Consider the following 20,125-nt stretch of genomic DNA (forward strand, 5'->3'; position numbering starts at 1 on the left):
TGCCGGGAAATATACAGTATAACCCCTACACCATGCTGTGCAGTATATAGTATAACCCCTACACCATGCTGTACAGTATAGAGTAGAAACCATGCACCATGCCATTCAATGCAGTATAAGCCCTACACCATGCCGTACAATATACAGTATAACTCCTCCACCATGCTGTGCAGTATATAATATAACCCCTACACCATGCTGTACAGTATACAGTAGAAACCATACACCATGCCATACAATATACAGTATAACCCCTACACCATGCTGTGCAGTATATAATATAACCCCTACACCATGCTGTACAGTATACAGTAGAAACCATACACCATGCCATACAATATACAGTATCACCCCTACACCATGCCGTACAATATACTGTATAACCCCTACACCATGCTGTACAGTATAACCCCTACACTATGCTGTACAGTATAAGCCAGTGATGACTATCCTCCAGCACTCTAGCTGTGGTGAAACTACGACTCCCAGCATGCTTCATTAATTTCTATGGAGTTCTGAGTACATGCAAGCAAATGTGCATCTTGGGAGTCATAGTTTTACCACAGCTGGAGTGCCGGAGGTTAGCTATCACAGGTATAAGCCATACGCCATGCCATACAATATACTGTATAATCTCTACCCCCTGCTGAATCTGAATCTGCTTTGTCGACTGACTAAATTTCCTGATGGATATGACCTTCATACAGGTATCAATACTTCTGGAGGGTCAGGAGGAGTTGGAAGGGTTTGGGCATGGTCACATTTCTCTCTAAGCTGGAAGCACTGCCTCCCCTTCTTGGTTATAAGCAAGAATGGAGTGAGTAAAAGGAGCCATGACATCGTTGGTCACATATCACCAATGGTCACGTGGCTTCTTTTAGCCTGAATGCTGCTGTGTGGGTTAAGTTTTAGTGTTTAGGGTGTTGGGTTCAGCCTAAATTACTGACTCCAGAGGGTTAGTGGAATAGGTTGATGTGTTAGGGTTAGTGGGTTGAAATTTGGGGTTCAGCCTTTATTCCTGACTCCAGGGGGAGGAACGCCATCTCCAGTGTGGCCTGCTCAATAGAGAACAGACACAATTACTGACTTCAGAGGGACAACCTACCTTTACCCACCCCATTCTAGTCTCACTCTCAACCTTCCTTCTTGTAGCAGCAGCACATCAAGAAGAAGGAGGCAGTGCTAGCTTTGAGCCCCGCACAGGAACGTCCTGATGCTAGCTTAGGCGTAGATTCAAGTAATCAATCACATCAGGTAACAGCTGTTTCCACCATTATTACAGATTTTTGAATCCCATACACCAAAAATAGTAATTCTAACATTAATCTAACACAAAGGCAAATGTAAAAGATCATAGTGCTAAGAAGAACAGATATGCTGTAATCAAATGGAAACTATGTGATATATCTCATGTATTATGATGTACATTCCTGTATTCTTTACAATATTCACCTTTTTTCCCAGAATGTAAAGCTACAGATGAGTAAAGAAATGCCTAAAGATCCTGCGCCGGTGGAGGTGTACAAACACATGAAGTGTTCCCCATAGAAATTAGGCTGCTTCATTCATTTTACACCCTGCATTAAAAGTGCGGCTCTGGTTGGGAGTCACTTTAAATATCATCAGCAATTCTCTAACTTGTTATTATGGGAATAACTCCTTTTTACAAGCAGGAACAATTGCAGTACCTATAAAAAAAAAAGTCTTTAATCCCCTGGACTCTTTCATTTTTTAATTGCAAAAGATTGAATCACAATGGTTGTAATTAGGCTTTTTTCTGCACTGATTGACAGCGTTTAAGGGCGTCTTCTGGACCAGGATGCTGATGATCTATTTTCAGGATACACTATCAGATTGTTGGAGGTCAAATTTCTGCCTCCACCATTTAGCCGTTGGAATGGGCCACTGTGCTCGTGCATGCGTTGCGGCCTCTTCATTGTTTATATTAACCTATATATACCTATATTACCTACCTGCAGGCCAGCTACTTAGAAGTGACCGTGCAGAGTATCGCGGTTTCATCAGCTGCAATCCCCTGCACCACCGCTAAGTAGACGGTGTTAAAAGGATGGGAATCCGACACCTGGGACCCCTGCTGATCATCTGTTTGAGAATGCACCAGCGCTCCTGCGTGAGCACCGCAGCCTCCTATCAACTCACAAAACCCAGTGCTGTACATTGTATTGCGGCTGTGTTTGTTATCACGCTTAGCCCCATTCATTTGATGCTCCTAGGCCACATGGACGTGTCGTCACTAGCCTAGGAAAAGCTTAGAGAGCGCTGTGGTGCTACTGCAAGTGCCGCTGCCTTCTCAGCAGGGGCCCCGGGTGTCGGCCTCCCACTGATTAAAGAATGATGACCTATCTAGAGGATAGGTCATCCTATTAACATCTCGTAAAACACCTTTAGGCTGGGTTCACACCTGAGCGTTTTACAGCGCGTTCCTACGCGCTGTAAAACGCTCAACAGGCAAGAACCAATGATTCCCTATGGGCATGGTTCTCACCTGAGCGTTTTACAGCGCTGTAAAACGCCCTACGCCCCAAGAAGTACAGGAGCTTCTTTGGGGCGTAATGTCGCGCGTTCCCGTACTTCTGGGAACGCGCGACAATGGGCGCTTGCTTGTTTCCGGAGCCGCGTATGTAAACGCCTGATAAAATCGCACATACAGAGCGCAACAGAGTACGCTCAGGTCTGAATTCAGCATTAAGGTGGAAGCCACCACAGCGCTCACATTGGTGTCATGGCCCCTTCAAAGAGCTGATGGGTGGTTGTCAAGAATCTGACATTGGGCTATCCTTTGGAAATGAATGGCCAGCCCCAGCTTCCCCCTTCAATGACAGTTGAACGTGGCCATTGGTTACAAAGGGGCTGTCTTTATACAACGTTGGTAAAGAAACACCTTATTGGAGGGTGTTGGAGTTCAGCATAAAACTACGATAAATATGATAAATGAAAAAAGAACCACTACTTACCTGTATATACCCTGCCTGTTTAACAGGTAATGCTTCTCTTATTAATTTGTCATACTTTCTCTTGCTGACCAGTTTTTTCTGCATAACGATGTAGTTACTCCATCACTTAAGGAAACCAAAACCTTTCCTGAAACTCTACATTTTCATCACTGCTTCTCAGAGTTCTGTGCACCGTCAGCTTTTACCTGCTCTGCGGAGTACGGACCCATATAACGTATATGAGATCTGAACTCCGCATGCTGGAAAGGACGAGTATATCCAAAGCAAAGGTTTAGGTCCCCTTTACTATCAAATATATTCTTATATCTTAGGATATATTTTTTATCTTACCTTTTTGATACTGAAGCCACAGTTGCTGTTGAACTTTCTTACTGGGGAAGCGGATGGTACAGGTAAGCTCTGAACCATAAAGTGCCTCGGAAATATAATGAGAGCCGTACATCTGTAGTATACTTTGTAACTCTTCGCGACTACTGTGGGGGCTTATCATTTTTAGCACATTGGCAAACCCTGTAATGGAGGTTTGTGCAATTATTTTCTGCATTGTAGCACAATGTAATACTTCATAATGAATCGTCTTAAACCAGTCAAAGCACAACACAAATAATGTATCCCACTGGAATAGTTGAAGGAAATGGACTAGGTTTAACAGACTTCTTCTACACAGTTATATGAAAGGAGCACTCCAGCTAAAACTGAGGCACTGTGTTTTACCTAGCACAGAACCTGAGGAGAAGTTGTGCGCTGCCCCCTTAGACCTTGCATTACTCATGGTGTATCAGTTTTGCCTGTTATGCTTTTCTAACAACCCTTCCATGCCATCTCCTTCTCTAAAGATATGATTAAAGGGGTTATCCAGGAAAAAGATATTTATGACTTATGCTGAGGATATCCGATCTGCTGGGGTGTGACACCTGGGACTCCTGCTGATCAGCTGTTAGAAGAAGCCTTGAATGCTGCAGCCCCTTCCTAGGCCAATGACATCACTGCCCTAGTTGCAGCTCATTCAAGTCAATGGGGCTAAGCTGCAATACCAAGCACTGCCACTATACTATGTACGGTGCTGTCCTTGGAAAGCTGCCGGGAGCCTGCATCGTTCACCAGGGCTCCAGTGAGTGCAGCAGCTCTCTATAACAGCTAATCGGCGGGGGTGCAGATGTGATAATGAGGTAAAAAAAGAGGTAAAAAAATGGAAAAATGTAGAGCATTTTTAAAGGGGTTATCCAACCCTAAAATACATTTTAATGAGGGCCAGGAGAGTATTTAATCGAAATATAATAAGGCACTCACTTACTGAACGCTGCACCATTACAGCAGTAAAGGCTCATATCTCCACGCCTTCTGGTTCCCAGCTGACAGGAATTGTGATGTTCCATCCATGGTCACATGTACCACTGCAGTTAATCACTGACCTCAGCTGAGGCGTGTCCCCAAGAGGCATGTGATCGCGTGCGTAATGGGGGGTTATGCCATGAAAAGTATCTATAAACTATCCACAAGATAGGTGACAGTTATGGGATAGCAGTGGGTCTGACCAATGAGACCCCCAGTGATCCTGGGAGAACCCATGAGAGGCCACTAGTCTATTAACTGATGGTGTTCTGTCTACATCGGGGTAATTTACTATTGATTTCAGAGAGTTCTAGGGATCACTGAGGGTCCTTGTGGTCACCCCCGTCCCCCAAGTGCCAATATTTGTAACCTAGGTCACACAGACTTTCATGGAATAACCATGTCAAGGGATTAAGACTTCTCATAACATCCTATAATCTTTTTTTATTTTTTATTTTTATTTATTCAAGGTTCTTTTCAGTAAAACTTTGAAAGAAATAATCATCAAAAGAACTGACCTGTGGACAATGAAATTGAGTTGAGCTTCACTTTATAGAGGTTGCTGCGCACTCTCCATTGCTGCACAACAGGGTATCCCATTGCTTCATTATATCTCACTTCACCTAATAGTAAGCAGGAGAGATGTCAGAAGATTGGAATCATACAGCACATTTTCTTATGTATTATTTCTTGGCTACGGATACCTGGCGGACGCTGTTTTCTGCACCGCGGTTTCTGATGTATTATGTGTAATGGTTAGAAGAAAATACACAATGCTACTATTCTCCCTCACAGTCGAGGATGTAGATTAGCGGGGCCAATGCTTTGCAAAATCCGGCCACACATTAAAAATCTAATAGAAACCCTCCAGTAAAACACAATACACGTGTGTCGTAAATCTTCAGGTAGCATTTACTTTTACTGAGGATAGACGGTCACGCAGCTGCAAATTTTGGCGATCTTATATCCAACAGCCTATGGGACATGACTGTGATAATTTCAGAAACAAGAATCAAAAGGGGAGACATGAATCTAAGAGAAACATCCTTTGTTGCTCATATTAGCCAATCACAGAACAGCTTTAATTGTTTACTCTGCTTTTAAAAAATGAAGACTTGCTATGGACAACTAAAACAGTTTTTGTTTTCATCGGGAGGCTGCACTGACGTTCATGCCGCCATGGTTTATTGCCATCCTTTCTTGGCACAGTCGCAGCCTCCAATTGGAAACAATGGGAAGCATTTTGGTTGGCATTTTTTGCTGTAGAATTTGCGCCAAATTCAGCTGTCAAAAACATTGTGCGAATGGACCTTTAGTTTTCATAAATCTCCCCCAAATTGTGTTACCAGAGTTGCTGTTTAGGACACGTTAAAAAAAAGCTACATCAGGGATGGCCAACCTGAGGCTCTCCTGCTGTTGCAAAACTACAACTCCCAGCGTGCCCAGACTGCCTATAGCTATCAGCCTACAGCAGGGGATGGTGGAAGTTGTAGTCTTACAACAGCTGGAGAGCCGCAGGTTGGCCATGCCTGAGCTACATCATGGAGAGGTGATGCTGCTCGATTGAGAATATATAACGGATTTCCAAGGTGGTTGCAAGAAATCAGACTTATGGTTCCTGTTCATGTACATAATTATTAGTTTTTCCTAATGACGGTTATTCAAGACTGCAAAGATCATCTAGTAATGAGTAACGTCTTGTGTGGATGTCTTCATTGTCACGTTAGAACCAAGTACATATTAGTAAGTTCCATTTTCACTTTGTGGTAACTGAGAAATGTGGAGTGGATGTCAATATTGCTGGGCTACAGCCCCCCAAAAATGATGGTGCATGGTGGTCACATCAAGGCTATGGTGGACTCAATGTTTTGGATTGGTTCTGCTGCCAGTCTAGTTTATAGACAGATTATAGTATTCTAATAATCCAGCATATACCTGGTGCCTACAATGGATCAGCAGTCAGCAAACAGTCAGACCTTGAGGAAGTTAAAGATTGATGAAGACCTTCAGTCAATACAACCTCAATTCCAAAAAAAGAATGCAATGATTTACAAATTTCAAAGGCCCGTATTTTATTCACAATAGATCATAGAACACATATCAGATGTTGAAAGTGAGAAATTTTGCCATTTCATGAAAATAAATTAACTCATTTAAAACTTTATGACAGCAGCGCATCTCAAAAAAGTTGTAATAAGGGCAACAAAAAGCTGAAAAAGTAAGTGATGCTAATAAAAAACATCTGGAGGAATGACTGGGTATAAAAAGAGCATGTTAGAGAGGCAGAGTCTTTCAGAAGCAAAGAATCGTTAATTTCTAACGATAAGTTTTTTCCCTTAGTCCTAACAGCAGCACAGATGGGGTTAACCACCCCCCGTGGACTGGTAGGACCGGCGGAATGTTTAATGAGCCCAAGCATAATAACTCAATTTAAGCAATTAGGTATCCCCTTAAAAGGAGGGAGTCAACCCCCAGCCCACTGTGTTTATAGCAAGAAAAAAACTAGACTTACTAGGGTGGGATATTTGTGTGCTGCTGTTAGGACTAAGGGAAAACAAATTATCGTTAGAAATTAACAATTCCCTTACGTCCTACCAGCAGCACAGATGGGGAGATAGCAAGAAGAAACCGCTAGGGAGGGCCTTCCTGCCTGGCAGAACTAAGAATAGTCTGCCTAAAAGCCGAAAACTCAGCTAGTCTGGCATCTAGTCTATAATGGGATATGAATGTCGATTCAGAGCTCCAGGAGGCAGCTTTACAAATCATGTCGAGAGGCAGAAGACTCCTCTCGGCAAAAGAAGTAGCCACAGCTCTAGTAGAGTGGGCCTTTACAAACTCCGGAGGATCCAGAGATTGGAAAACAAAGGCTTCTCTAATAGCCTCTATAATCCACCGACTGATGGAAGGTTTGGATGCCTTACAGCCTTTAAACTTACCGGCAAACAGGATTAGAAGATTTTCATCTTTCCTGAACTCCTTTGATCTATCCATATAGATCCGGAGACATTTCAAGACGTCCAGCGGATGTCTAATAGGTTCCTCGGAGGAGGTGGAAGATGTTGACAGAACCGGGAGGGATATAACCTGGTTGATGTTCAGGAAGGAAGGAACTTTAGGCCTAAAATACGGGAAGAATCTAAGAAGGACCTGGTCATGTAAAAAGATCGTATAGGGCTCATGTGCTGAGAGAGCTTGAAGCTCAGATACCCTCTTGGCCGAAGTCACTGCAAGGAGAAACACAAGCTTCCAAGTGACAAACTTAAAATCCACCTCCTCTAATGGTTCAAAGGGGGGAGATGCTAACCCCCTGAGAACTACTGATAAATACCATTGAGGAATGGGTCTCAGTACTGTAGGCTTTAATCTTTCAGCTCCTTTAAGGAACCATTTGATGAGCGGGTCCTGAGAAAAAGGCCTGTTGAGGCAAGCTGAGATGGCTGAAACTTGAACCCTCAGAGTAGAAGGGACAAGGCCCCTACCTATCAAGGCCGTCTTGCAGCAACTGAAGGATAGCAGAGAGGGGCAGATCTGCAGACGCCACCTCCTTTGAGGTACACCAGGATGAAAATATCCTCATAATACGAGAATTAGGCTCTCTTGGTAGAGTCCGCTCTAGAATGAGACACCGTTCTCAGGACCAACTCTGTAAGCCCTTCTACTCTGGTAAGGGACTGATCAACCTCCAGGCTGTCAGGTTGAATCTGTGCAGATCTGAGCAGAGGTGAGTATCCCACAACACCAAGGTCTGCTGCGAGAAGAGCCTCAAATATTGTCCTCGACTCATCTGAGTGAGCTGGGTAAACCAGGATCTTTTCAACCAAAACGGTATGATGGTTATCACCGAGGCCTGATCCTGACGGATTTTCATCAATACCCTCGGAATCATGGAAAACGGAGGGAATATGTAAGCCAGCCTGAACCTCAAGGATATTGACAGAGCATCTATCGCCAGGGGGTTGTCCTCACTGTAAAGGGAGCAAAACCTCTCCACCTTGCCGTGGAACCTTGTTGCCATGAGATCCACCTCTGGCATCCCCCACTTGAGAACTATCTGCTTGAATATCTCCGGATGTAAAGACCACTCCACTGTTGGAAGACCGCGGCTCAGCCGATCCGCTATCATATTGAGGGAGCCTCGAATGTGGATTGCAGATTAGTGGGAAAGGTTCGACTCTGCCCAATCCAGAATCACCCCAATCTCTGATAGGAGGGGAAGTGATCTTGTGCCTCCCTGCTTGTTGATGTACACTACCGCAGTCATATTGTCTGACTGGACTTTCACCGCTTTGCCCCGGACCTGAGGGGCGAAGTGAAGGAGGGCTAGCCAGATTGCTCGAATCTCGCAGAGATTGGATGAGAGGAGCCGCTCCTGAGGAGACCAGGTTCCGTGAACTGGAGTGTCGTCTAGGTGAGCGCCCCAGGCTACTTGGGACGCATCTGTTGTCAATATGATCCAGGTTGGCTGGGTCATAGACTTCCCATCTAAAAGATGGCACCACCATCTGAGGGAATACCGAGTTCGCCAAGACAGGGAGCACAGGGAGCTTAGCCCGGTAGGGCTGCCATCCCATTTGGAGAGGACCTCCGACTGTAGAGGACGGAGAGGCCATAAAGCTCAAGGGACTACTTCCGCAGACGCTGACATGAGCCCCAACATCTTCATGAGAGTCCGGACTGGGACTCGCCAGGGAACGGAAAGGAATTCTGCCGTGTTCTGAATCCGGGATCTTCTTTCTGGGGTCAACTGGAGAGACATCCCAGCGGAGTCGATTATGAAGCCTAGATATCTTACTGAAGTCGACGGGCTCACGTTCGACTTCTGCCAGTTGACGATCCAACCTAAGCGGAATAGAAAGGAGATTGCTACTTGAAGATGTTGAGATAGGACCGTTAGAGAAGAGGCTTTCAAAAGCCAGTCGTCCAGATAAGGAATGCTCACAGAAACCACCACCTTGGTAAAAGTGTGAGGGGCAGAAGAAATGCCAAAGGGAAGGGCAACAAACTGAAGATGCCTAACTACCCCGGAAACTTGGACCGCGTTTCACGACCGGCGTGCCAATCACATACGTGACGCAAAGGGAGGGAAAAGGGAAGGCCCTGTCCAAGGGAGAGGGAAAGATGGTGACCCCTAACTCACCTTGAGGCTGGCACCTGACTGCCCTGACGTCCCTAGACGGGTTTTTCACCCGTACGCCGATCACGTGCCTAAACCCTGACTTTCCTTAAGATGAGCCCTAAGTAGTGAATAGGGCGGTGGGAACACTAGTCTGCACCACTAAGACTAAAGGAAAACACCAGGGAGAGGACAGACAATATTGACGAAACATATAATCCCAGGTGGGCGACAACAGCGGACAGCAAAAGACCAACAGGGATCCGGAGGGTAATGCTCTGGTACGACAACCAGGAATAACAGCTACACAGCTCCAGTGGGTCAGTATAGAAGTCCAGGCAGGAAGCTCTATATCTGGCAACCAGAGAAGTGGGAGAGGGGAATATAAGGAGGTTGGGAGTGCCGGACAAGAAACAGCTGAGGAGAAGAAGCTACGGATCCTTGAGTGAGACAAAAAGGATTGCAAGGCAAACACAGAAAGCTACCATTAGGTAACAGCGCAATATTTAGAGATAGAGCGCACAGCCACCCGCTGCGACTTCCTGACCCCGGGTATAACGTAGTCAGACGTGGCTCTTGACACCCTCGTGACACCGCGATCCTGAGATATTTCCTGGATCGGGATGTGCAGATATACATCCTTGAGGTCCAGGGTTGCCATCACGTCCCCAGGATTGAGGACGTGAACTACTGACCTGACAGTTTCCATACGAAACTTCACCTTCCTTATGAACCGATTGAAATACCTCAGATCGATAATCATCCGGAGATCTCCTGAAGCTTTGGGAACCAGAAAAACTGGTGAATAGATCCCTAGGCCCCGTTCTCCTGCCGAAACCTCCTCCAGAGCCCCCTTGCAGATGTAGTTCTGAATGTAGGACTCCAGGATCGCCTGCCTGGTAGCTTGTAGAAGGTTGGTCTTGACAAACCTGTCTTGAGGAATAGAGGAGAGGTTGATTAGATATCCCTCGGAAATTATGTTTAGAACCCAGGGATCCGAGATCTCTCGGATCCACTCTTCCCTGAAGTGGGATAGACGACCCCCGACAGGTAGATGAGGCCGAGGAATGGGGAAGGTTTCTGGGAGGACTGCTTCTTCCAGGGAAGCCAGGTCTCCTGGCGAAACGGCGTTGGGTCGGGATTCGGCTGAGAGATCTTTGCACCACTCAGGGTATGTCTAATTTAGTTTCTTTCATCTTAACCTCAATCTCTATAATCGCCTCCTTTGCATTTTGTTTGGGGCGTTGCTGCCATGAGGTTCTGAGGTATGCTCTTTCAGCTAGCATTCTTTTTCCCAGTTTTTTCGTGCACTGATCTCCCGGCCTCTCCTTTGGTCCTGCTCCTCATCTGTGTGTCCCGCCTTTTGCTGCCTTTTTTATGAAACATGTATGTATTGTTCATATATATTTACAATAAAGTTTTTGGGATTTTCATATATACGAAAGTCAGCTTCATTGTTTGCTGGTTATTCCTTAAATAGGGGAAGGGGAGGGATCAGCCAACCCCCTCGCCCTCCCACAGAGGAAAAATCTATAGATTTAACTAAAATCCCTAAAAAGCACAGGTCACTGAAAAATCCTCCAACAGGAGGAAAACATGCGAATAAAATGAATAAAATTTGCCAGAGAAAAACGTAAAAAAAATCGCGTTGCAACTAAATACCCGGAAGTGACGCGACGGAGAAACCCTGCGTCACTTCCGGAAGATGGCGGCACCCAGGGACCGAAAAACTGGAACGAGGACGCCGCCAACCTACCTCAGCCAGGCGCAACAGCGCGGGGCCTGGCAGCAGATAAGCCGTCGGCCACTAAAGAGGTAAATAGGCAAAAGGGGGGCAACAGCGGTACCCAAAGAAATAAGGATCCCAGCACTTTCAGAAAAAAAGGGGGGGGGTCAACCGTCTAGTCCACCTGTCCGGGAGGACAGAAAAAAACACAATGGGCTGGGGGTTGACTTCCTCCTTTTAAGGGGATACTTAATTGCCTAAATTGAGTTATTATGCTTGGGCTCATCAAACATTCCGCCGGTCCTACCAGTCCACAGGGGGTGGTTAACCCCATTTGTGCTGGTGGTTAGACGTAAGGGAAAGGCAGATATTCATCAGTCTGAGAAAAACTGTCTAAAAGTTGTGGAACAGTTTCAAAAAGATGATCCTCAACATCAAATTATGAAGACTTTGTATATCCCATCATCTACAATACATAACATCATCCAAAAAATTAAGAGAATCATTTAAAACAGACTGAGGCAAAATGAAAAACTGTTCTGTAGTCAGATAAATAAAAATTTGAAACCAGCGAACTTAGGAGGAGAGGGACCATTGTTATCAGCACACAGTTCAAAAGCCTGCATCATCAATGGCATGAGTAGCTTACACATCTGGAAACACACTATCAAGGTTTTAGAACAACATATGTTCCCATCCACACAACGTCTCTTTCAGGGAAGGCCTTGCATATTTCAGCAAGACAATACTAAACCACATACTGCATCTATCACAACAGCATGGCTTCACAGAAGAAGAGACTGGGTACTGAACTGGCCGCCTGCCGTCCCTGCCTTTCACCAATAGGAAACATTTGGCACATCATAAAATGAAAAATCCAGCAAAGAAGACCGACTGTTGAGCAGCTAGAATCCTACATCAGACAAGAATGGGGCAGCATTCCTCTCCAAAAACTCCTGCAATTGATCTCCACACTTTCCTGACGTTTACAGGCTGTTGTTAAAAGAAGAGAGGAGGCTGCACGATGGTAGACATGGCCTGTCCCAACTGCATTGCTGCCATCAATTTCTAAATGAGTGTATCTCACGTTCAACATTTTATATGTGATCTATTGTGAATAAAACATGGGCCTATAAGATTAGCAAATCATTGCATTCTGGATTTATTTGTATTTGCTTAAATTTTACATAGCACACTCATTTTTTTTTTGTAATTGGAATTGAATTTAAAGAGGTCTTGTTACTTCTCCTGACATGTCTGTTTTTAGCAATTACTTTCATTCCCCATGTAAAAAATATTCTGGAGCATCTATTCTAAATGAATAAGACATTTATGAATGAATTCCCAGCTGTTACCAGTTGGGGACGGGGGGGGTCTACCACTGGCAGCAATGATTGGATGGTGGCAGGGACACACTCTCAAATGGTAACACCCACAGAACTGGTAACACCCCCACAACTGGTAACACCCAGATGGACCTTTATTGCATACTGTTGGCAATCCATTCATAAACTAGTAGTATGCCCATAAACAAGCACCGATTGACGCTAGCATGCCAATCAACACTCATTTAGGACATTTTAATGGGAAAGCATCGTACTGTATGAGGATGAACCCTCGTCCCCATACAATTTGCATATTTCAGCAACACATCTTCTATTTACATGAGATGTGCTGCCCAAAAAACTATTTTTTTGCCTACATCAGCTTATTACTGGACAGTAGCATGGCCCTGGGTTCACAGTGTAAATCGACTCACTGGGGTTGATGGAGTGTGGGCAAAGTGAGTTAAAATCCTATAAGTGCTGCAATCGTCATCAAATGCATAATCTAATCAGCTGGCCAACATAAGAGTTTGCTGGTGAGAGGGCTGCTGTCTACCACAAAAGCCATGCCCGCTCTGTGGGAAGTGATGTTGGCAATCATCATATTTGTGGCTTACGTCACAGGAACAGATTGGTTAGTGTGCCAAAGAAAATGTAATATGAAAGAAATTTGTAGATTAGTAACTGATTCATCCCCATCCAGGGGCATAACTATCACCGTAGCAGCCATAACAGTTGCTCCATGGCCCGCTGCAGGGCACTTGGACAGCTAGTCTACTGATGCCCTATAACAGGATGCACAACCTGCGGTCCGGGGGCCACATGCTGCCCTCAATATCATTCTGTGCAGCCCCCAACCATCTGGTGACATGTATGTCTATGTCTTGTGGCTGCTTACATGCATTTTTCATGTATTCTCCCATTAGATGGGAATATTGGAGGTGTAACCAGGCATTTATAGTATATACTGTATGCACAATATGCCATAAATACAGTATTCCAGTCGGTAATACCCCTTTAATGTTTATTTTCGGCCCTTGGGTTTCCTTCAGTCTGACAATGTGGCTCCCAAACAGAAAAAAGTTGTGCACCCCTGCCCTATAATAACAGTCTAAACATGCTGGGAGTTTTAGTTCCCTCCTCTTATACCTCTGTTCCGTAATGACCCCTGATATCCAAAAAAAACACCCTAGAAATGCTGGGAGTCACTCTTGTGATTCATGCCCCGTCACTTCCGCTATTGGCTGCTGCGGTCACGTACCCCACATCAAAATGGATGCGGGGAGACCCAGGGCCTGAAGAGCCATGGTGGAGCCAGAACCTAGCGGTGGGGGTCAGGTAAATATGATCACCGCCGTGGGTCTGGTCACAAGGTGATACCACGCTATATGCAGGTTGAGGAGAAGTTGCTGGGGTGTGTGTGGGGGGGGTATTCTAAAATTTGCTATTGGGCCCAGTCATTTCTAGTTATGGATCTGGTCCCATCTTAGACATTTCATTCTATAAAAATGTATTTGCATCTTGGCCATTCGTGGTTAGGATTGGAATAACTACAGTAGGCATCGGCTGGGGGTGGAGCTTGCTGGGTTACGTGGTTCACTGGTATGGGTATACAGAAACTGTGGAATACGGTCAACTCGGCTATTTCGGTAACTTTACATAATGAAAGTACAAGATGGGAATAACCCTTTAACTACTATACATGTTGTTTTATTGGTGTAGTGGTCCTTATTAATATTTTATGTCCTCATGACTTGCTAATGTCCAAGACACAACTTGTAGTATAGACATGTACTGACCAACTGGATGACACAAAGCTCAGTAGAACATTAGACTGACGTCAGGAGAACTTCCCATCTTCTACACCAAACATAGAGCCAAAACACAGTGTGAACACAGACATAGTGGAGTTTTTGTCTGCCGTGTATTCATCAATATATTGAGCTTTGTTATTAGAACATATAGGCCACTGACAAAAGTGCTTATTAGACAATGCAGCTGCTCTCGGCACTGACCTGTAAGCAGCAGTATGTCCGGCCGTGGCTCAGATAGAACACCTCTACACTGTTCTTCCACCGGAAGTGGGATTACAAGAAGTCCATCTGCCAGTTGTGGGAAATCTTTGATGAAATTATTCTCTCTATAAAAAGCCATTGGATGTTCATTAAACATTCATATTTAAAGACAGGTATATGCAGATGTAAAATACAACATATGACATCTAATGCACTATGTTATCAGCATCACATTTTCACAATCAGTCTGTGCAGTTTAGCAGGGGCACTAGCAGTGTCCTGGACTGCCAATCCCCACTTTCGACTGTCTACAAGCCAGAGGGGCACCTTCTATTCCCCAAAGGAAGTCCAAGAAGAAATAAGCACAGGACTTCATTTCAAGTTACAATGTAGAGCTTCATTCTATAATGGTACATGAATGTAATGCAGGCAGTGTTTCATTGTGGCAGTTATGGCCGAAATATCACCTGTAGTGGAATAAAGTAGACAATTGCCTCTTGTAGTCCTGATCCGTGGCCAACAAGAGCAAAATGATGTATCCTTCTTTGCCCGGGCGAACTGAAGAACTTATCTGACTGGAATATTCTTTTCAGCAAAGCACAGGGACATGAGGTATTTAAATGGAGACTGTCAGAGCTGACAATCCCTACTAACTACATTAGTACATTCATAGCACTGCCGCTTCTGACACCAGATCTGTAATTTATATGTTAATTCTCAACACCTTTCCCCTGCTGTGCCCTCACAAACCAGGCCTGGGAATGCTAGTAGAGGTCCCCGTCACTAGTGGGGTACTACAGGGGTCAGTATCGGTCCCCATTCTCTTCAATATATTCATTAATGATCTTGTAGAGATTTCTGCTGATGATACTAAACTGTGTAAAGTAATTACACTTCAGCAAGTTGCATTTATCATATAGAGAAAGTTACTACAAGACACTAATGTATTGTGATTGTCCATATAGCTTAATTTGCTGGCTAGACTCATTTTTCCATCACATTATACACATCTCATTTCCATGGTTATGACCACCCTGTATTCCATCAGCAGTGGCTGTGCTTGCACACTATAAGAAAAAAGATCTGGCCTATGTGCACTCCTATCGTTCTGGACACCAAAGAGGCCAGCACATTTTTCTATAGTTTGCAGTCATGACCACCACTGCTGGAGCGCAGGGTGGTCATAACCATGGAAATGAGAAGTATATAAATGTGATGGAAAAATGGCTCAAGCCAGCAAATGAAGCAATATGGACAATCCCAATATATTAGTAAGTGCCTTGTATTAACTTTCTGTACATGATAAATGCCATTTGCTGAAGTGAGACAACCCCTTTAACACTGAAGAGGACAGTATACAGCTACAGAGGGATCTGGATAGATTGGAGGCTTTGGCAGAGAAGTGGCAGATGAGGTTTAACACTGATAAATGTAAAGTTATGCACATGGGAAGGAATAATGCAAGTCACCCGTACATACTAAATGGTAAAACACTCAGTAACACTGACATGGAAAAGGATCTAGGAATTTTAGTGAACAGCAAATTAAGCAGTAAAAACCAGTGTCAGGCAGCTGCTGCCAAGGCCAATAAGATAATGGGTTGTATCAAAAGGGGCATAGATGCCCGTGGTGAGAACATAGTCCTGCCACTTTACAAATCACCAGTGAGACCACTCATGGAGTGCTGAATACAATTTCGGGCTTCTTTGGACAAGAAAGAAATAACAGAGCTAGGGTTCACAGTAACTAAAGTAATAACTGGAAAGGGTGGACTCTCCCATGATCTATTTATCCCCAGGACTGTGACTGTGATGAGGGGACATCCTCTGCGTCTGGAGGAAAGAAGGTTTGTACACAAACATAGAAGAGGATTCTTTACGGTAAGAGCAGTGAGACTATGGAACTCTCTGCCTGAGGAGGTGGTGATTGTGGGTACAATAAAGGAATTCAAGAGGGGCCTGGATGTGTTTCTGGAGCTTAATAATATTACAGGTTATAGTTACTAAAGAGGGGTCGTTGATCCAGGGAGTTATTCTGATTGTCTGATTGGAGTTGGGAAGGAATTTTTTCCCCCTAAAATCAGGAAAATTAGCTTCTACCTCTGAACTGGATGGACAGATGCTTCTTTTCAGCTTTACAATCTATGTTACTATGTTACTATTACTCCCATGGAGTACTCTCCATTACGTGCTCGGCAGGGCTCTCCGTTCAGTCCAGGGGCAGTTTGTGGGTGCAGAACAGGAGATGGATATACAAATCACTCATTTGGTGTCACCATTGGCAGTACTGAGCATGCATTAATGTAGCTGAAGCAGTGACCCCCATAAGCCAAGGGTTATCTGAGCGAGCAGTCCAAGCTGTTTCCAGCATGTCAAGGCCGAAACTAGGAAGTGGATAGGAGTGGAGACTGGAGCAGCAGCCGAATAGCAGGGGATCAGTGAGGTGCGTAAAGATGCTTTGTTTTTAAGTCTCACCCTGTTTTTACATAAGATATTTCCTCTAGAAAACCCCTCCAATGGGGTTATCCCATTAAAGAAAATGTATGCCCTAGCCACAGGTTCTCGAGAACGGGGGCCCTGTGTTCACCCATTTGAATGGAGCAGGGGTCTCGTATGTGCACAGCCGTTCCATTCAATCTTTGGGACTCCTAGAGATAGTTGAGTACAAACGCACATGCGTGACCATTCTTGCAATCAGTGGGGCCCCCAGTGGTCATTAAGGCTTATTGTGAGTGTGCACTACCATTATACAACCTGGGCTCACAGGTGGATCTTCTGACATCTGTGGCAGAGAACTGCTCCTGTTGTGTATACTTTACAGTGGGCGGCATAGACTGATACAATGCAACAACACTACAGCAGAGAGCAGTACTAGTTCAGAAAGGATAGTCCTGGGGAGCGGGGTAAGTATAACCTATATGACGGGCCCAGACATTGGGGTAAGCACGTTTTATAGTTTGGATAACCCCTTGGATAACGGTGCACTTACCTGACTAAGGGATCAATCTGATCCCGAAATGCGTTGATTGTCACCAACAAAGCTCCTTCATCTTGGCACTCAAACTCTTCTCTCTGCAGTGCCGCCAGCAAATTCCCAGTTTTCTTTCCCTCTCCAGACATTTTTCATTCACTGGCAGTGAGCAGGGCTCTTGAAGTTCACAAGGCATTATAACACAGGGTATGCTAAAAAATTCCATGACTTTATGGACGGCATATATTTTATGTTTAGAGACCACCTCCTACTGATTATCTCCTGTGCTACCAGCCCTTTAATCAAGTAGTCAATAAATTATGTATGATGAAGAACGACAAACATGAATATTAGAGAAGTCTAAACTGAAATCTGAATACCTAATGCTACGAATGTTAAAGACGTACAACTTGTAATTGATATTTTCCTCTGTAATTATTACTTTTTCTCTTTTGCCTTATGGATGAACGGCAGCATCTGCGCTTCTTGGCGACATTATCCTGAGGATTACGGTAAGATTAATATACATAGATATGCACGAACATGTCCACAGCTACATGCCTGACATAAAATAGAAACAAAAGGGATGTAGCAGATGTAATCAGCAGAGCTGAACTACTATTGTGTGTAACCTTGTGAAGCTGCATCATGACACCCGGCACCCCCGCTGATCAGCTGTATGAAGGAAAGGCGCGCAGCAGTGTACACGTGCCGTCTCCCTTTTAGCTTCCTGCTCATCATAGACATAGCAGCAGCGAGCAGGAAGAGAGAAGGGAGACGGCACGTGTACACTGCTGCGCGCCTTTCCTTCATATAGCTGATCGGCAGGGGTGCCAGATGTCAGATCCCCCTGATCTGATGTTGATGACCTATCCTGAAGAAAAAGCCCGGGGAACCCCTTAAATATATGCAAATGAGTCTCTCGGAGCAACAAGGGCATTGCCATTACACCTAGAGGCTCTGAGGGAGTGGCAGTGGCAGTTGCAGAGAGAACAGAACCTCCAGGTGTAACGGTAACACCCCCGTTGCTCCTAGAAGCTCTTTTGCATATATTAAAGCATAATTTTTCTCAGCAATGCCGGCACATATGAACATGGGACCAACACGGATGCCTTCAGCTGCCAAGTGCACATGTAACAGGTCAGCCAGTGTCATAGGTGCAAGTCTGCTGACAGATGCCCTTTATAAGTGACAGAGTGGAGGATGCTATGTTTGCCACAAGTCATTAAAATTTGGAATCTACATCTGCTACATCTGCCGCGGTGACCTGCCATCAAGTGCTATTATTGTGAAGTGGAAGCATCTAGAAGAAACAACAGCTCAGTCATAAAGCAAATCTCACAGAAACGGGCTGCTAAGTGCTAAAGCAAATGGTGTGTGAAAGTCGCCTATCTTCCATTGCATCACTCAGAAACTGTCTCTGCAAGTGACATCCACTGAAGTACTAGGAGTCGGAGGCCTCATTAAACAGGTTTCCGAGGTCAAGCAGCTGCACATAAGTCTAAGATCAGTATATGCACAACCAAGCGTTGGCTGAGTGGTGTATAGCCTGCCATTGACAACCTCATAGGGAGATATCAACCTTTAAAAGGGCTAGCTGCTTGTCTAATAGTAACTGTCATTAACTAGTTATACATTTTTTAGCAACTGATGTTTAATTGAACTAAACGTGATGAACATGTGTTTTTTATTCAACCTACACGTATGTAATTGTGTACTGTAAAATGTAGTGGAGAAGCGCTAATAGTATGGTATAATCTTCAGGGTTTGAGCTATTTCCAGTGAATGGTAATGTTAATGCTATGACATACAAAAATATTGTAGACAGTTCTATACTCCCAATTCTGTGGCGATGGTTTGGAAGGCACTTGGTGGTTTAGTTTGCTGTTGGTACCTTTCCATTAAGGAAAGAAAAACCCGCAATGGTCACCGAAATAACTTGAAACTGGCAAAAGTAATAATAAAAAAAAATTACTGAAAATCAACTATGAAAATCAGACATTGCTTTTGAATTGTAGTTCGACAGAATAATAATAAAAAAAATAAACTAATGAAACTGGTCTGGACAAAAATGATGGTACTCCTAGAAGAGCTTGAAAATATTTTTATTATTGAATCTTTATTAACCCCTTCAGGACCCTGCCATTTTTCACCTTAAGGACCAGGCCATTTTTTGCATATCTGACATGTGTCACTTTATGTGGCGATAACTTTAAAACGCTTTTACTTATCCAGGTCATTCTGAGATTGTTTTCTCGTCACAAATTGTACTTCATTACAGTGGTAATTTTGAGTCAAAATATTTCATTTTTATTTATAAAAAAGTACCAAATTTAACAATTTTCAAAATTTCTATATGTCTGCTTTTAAAACAGATAGTGATACCTCCTAAAATAGTTATTACTCTACATTTCCCATATGTCTACTTCATGTTTGGATCATTTTGTAAATGATATTTTCTTTTTTAGGATGTTACAAGGCTTAGAAGTTTAGAAGCAAATCTTAACATTTTTACGAAAATTTCCAAAACCCCATTTTTAAGGACCAGTTCAGGCCTGAAGTCACTTTGTGGGGCTTACATAATAGAAACCACCCATAAATGGCCCCATTTTAGAAACTACACCCTCAAGGTATTCAAAACTGATTTTAAACTTAGTTACCCCTTTAGG

At 44.1% G+C, this 20,125-nt stretch overlaps 1 protein-coding gene across 1 annotated transcript in view; it reads right to left on the reverse strand.

Annotated features, from left to right (window-relative positions):
- ASTN2 (astrotactin 2) overlaps positions 1-20,125 on the reverse strand; it is a 945,680-nt gene that overhangs the window by 261,714 nt on the left and 663,841 nt on the right. The window contains exons 13-15 of the mRNA XM_040442406.1: positions 14,487-14,611; positions 4,826-4,930; positions 3,306-3,485 (exon numbers count right to left, since the gene is read on the reverse strand). Of these exons, the coding sequence (XP_040298340.1) occupies positions 3,306-3,485; positions 4,826-4,930; positions 14,487-14,611 (410 nt within the window). The remainder of the gene's footprint in view (positions 1-3,305; positions 3,486-4,825; positions 4,931-14,486; positions 14,612-20,125) is intronic.

Source organism: Bufo bufo, chromosome 8 (assembly GCF_905171765.1).
Source record: "Bufo bufo chromosome 8, aBufBuf1.1, whole genome shotgun sequence".
NCBI lineage: Eukaryota > Metazoa > Chordata > Amphibia > Anura > Bufonidae > Bufo > Bufo bufo.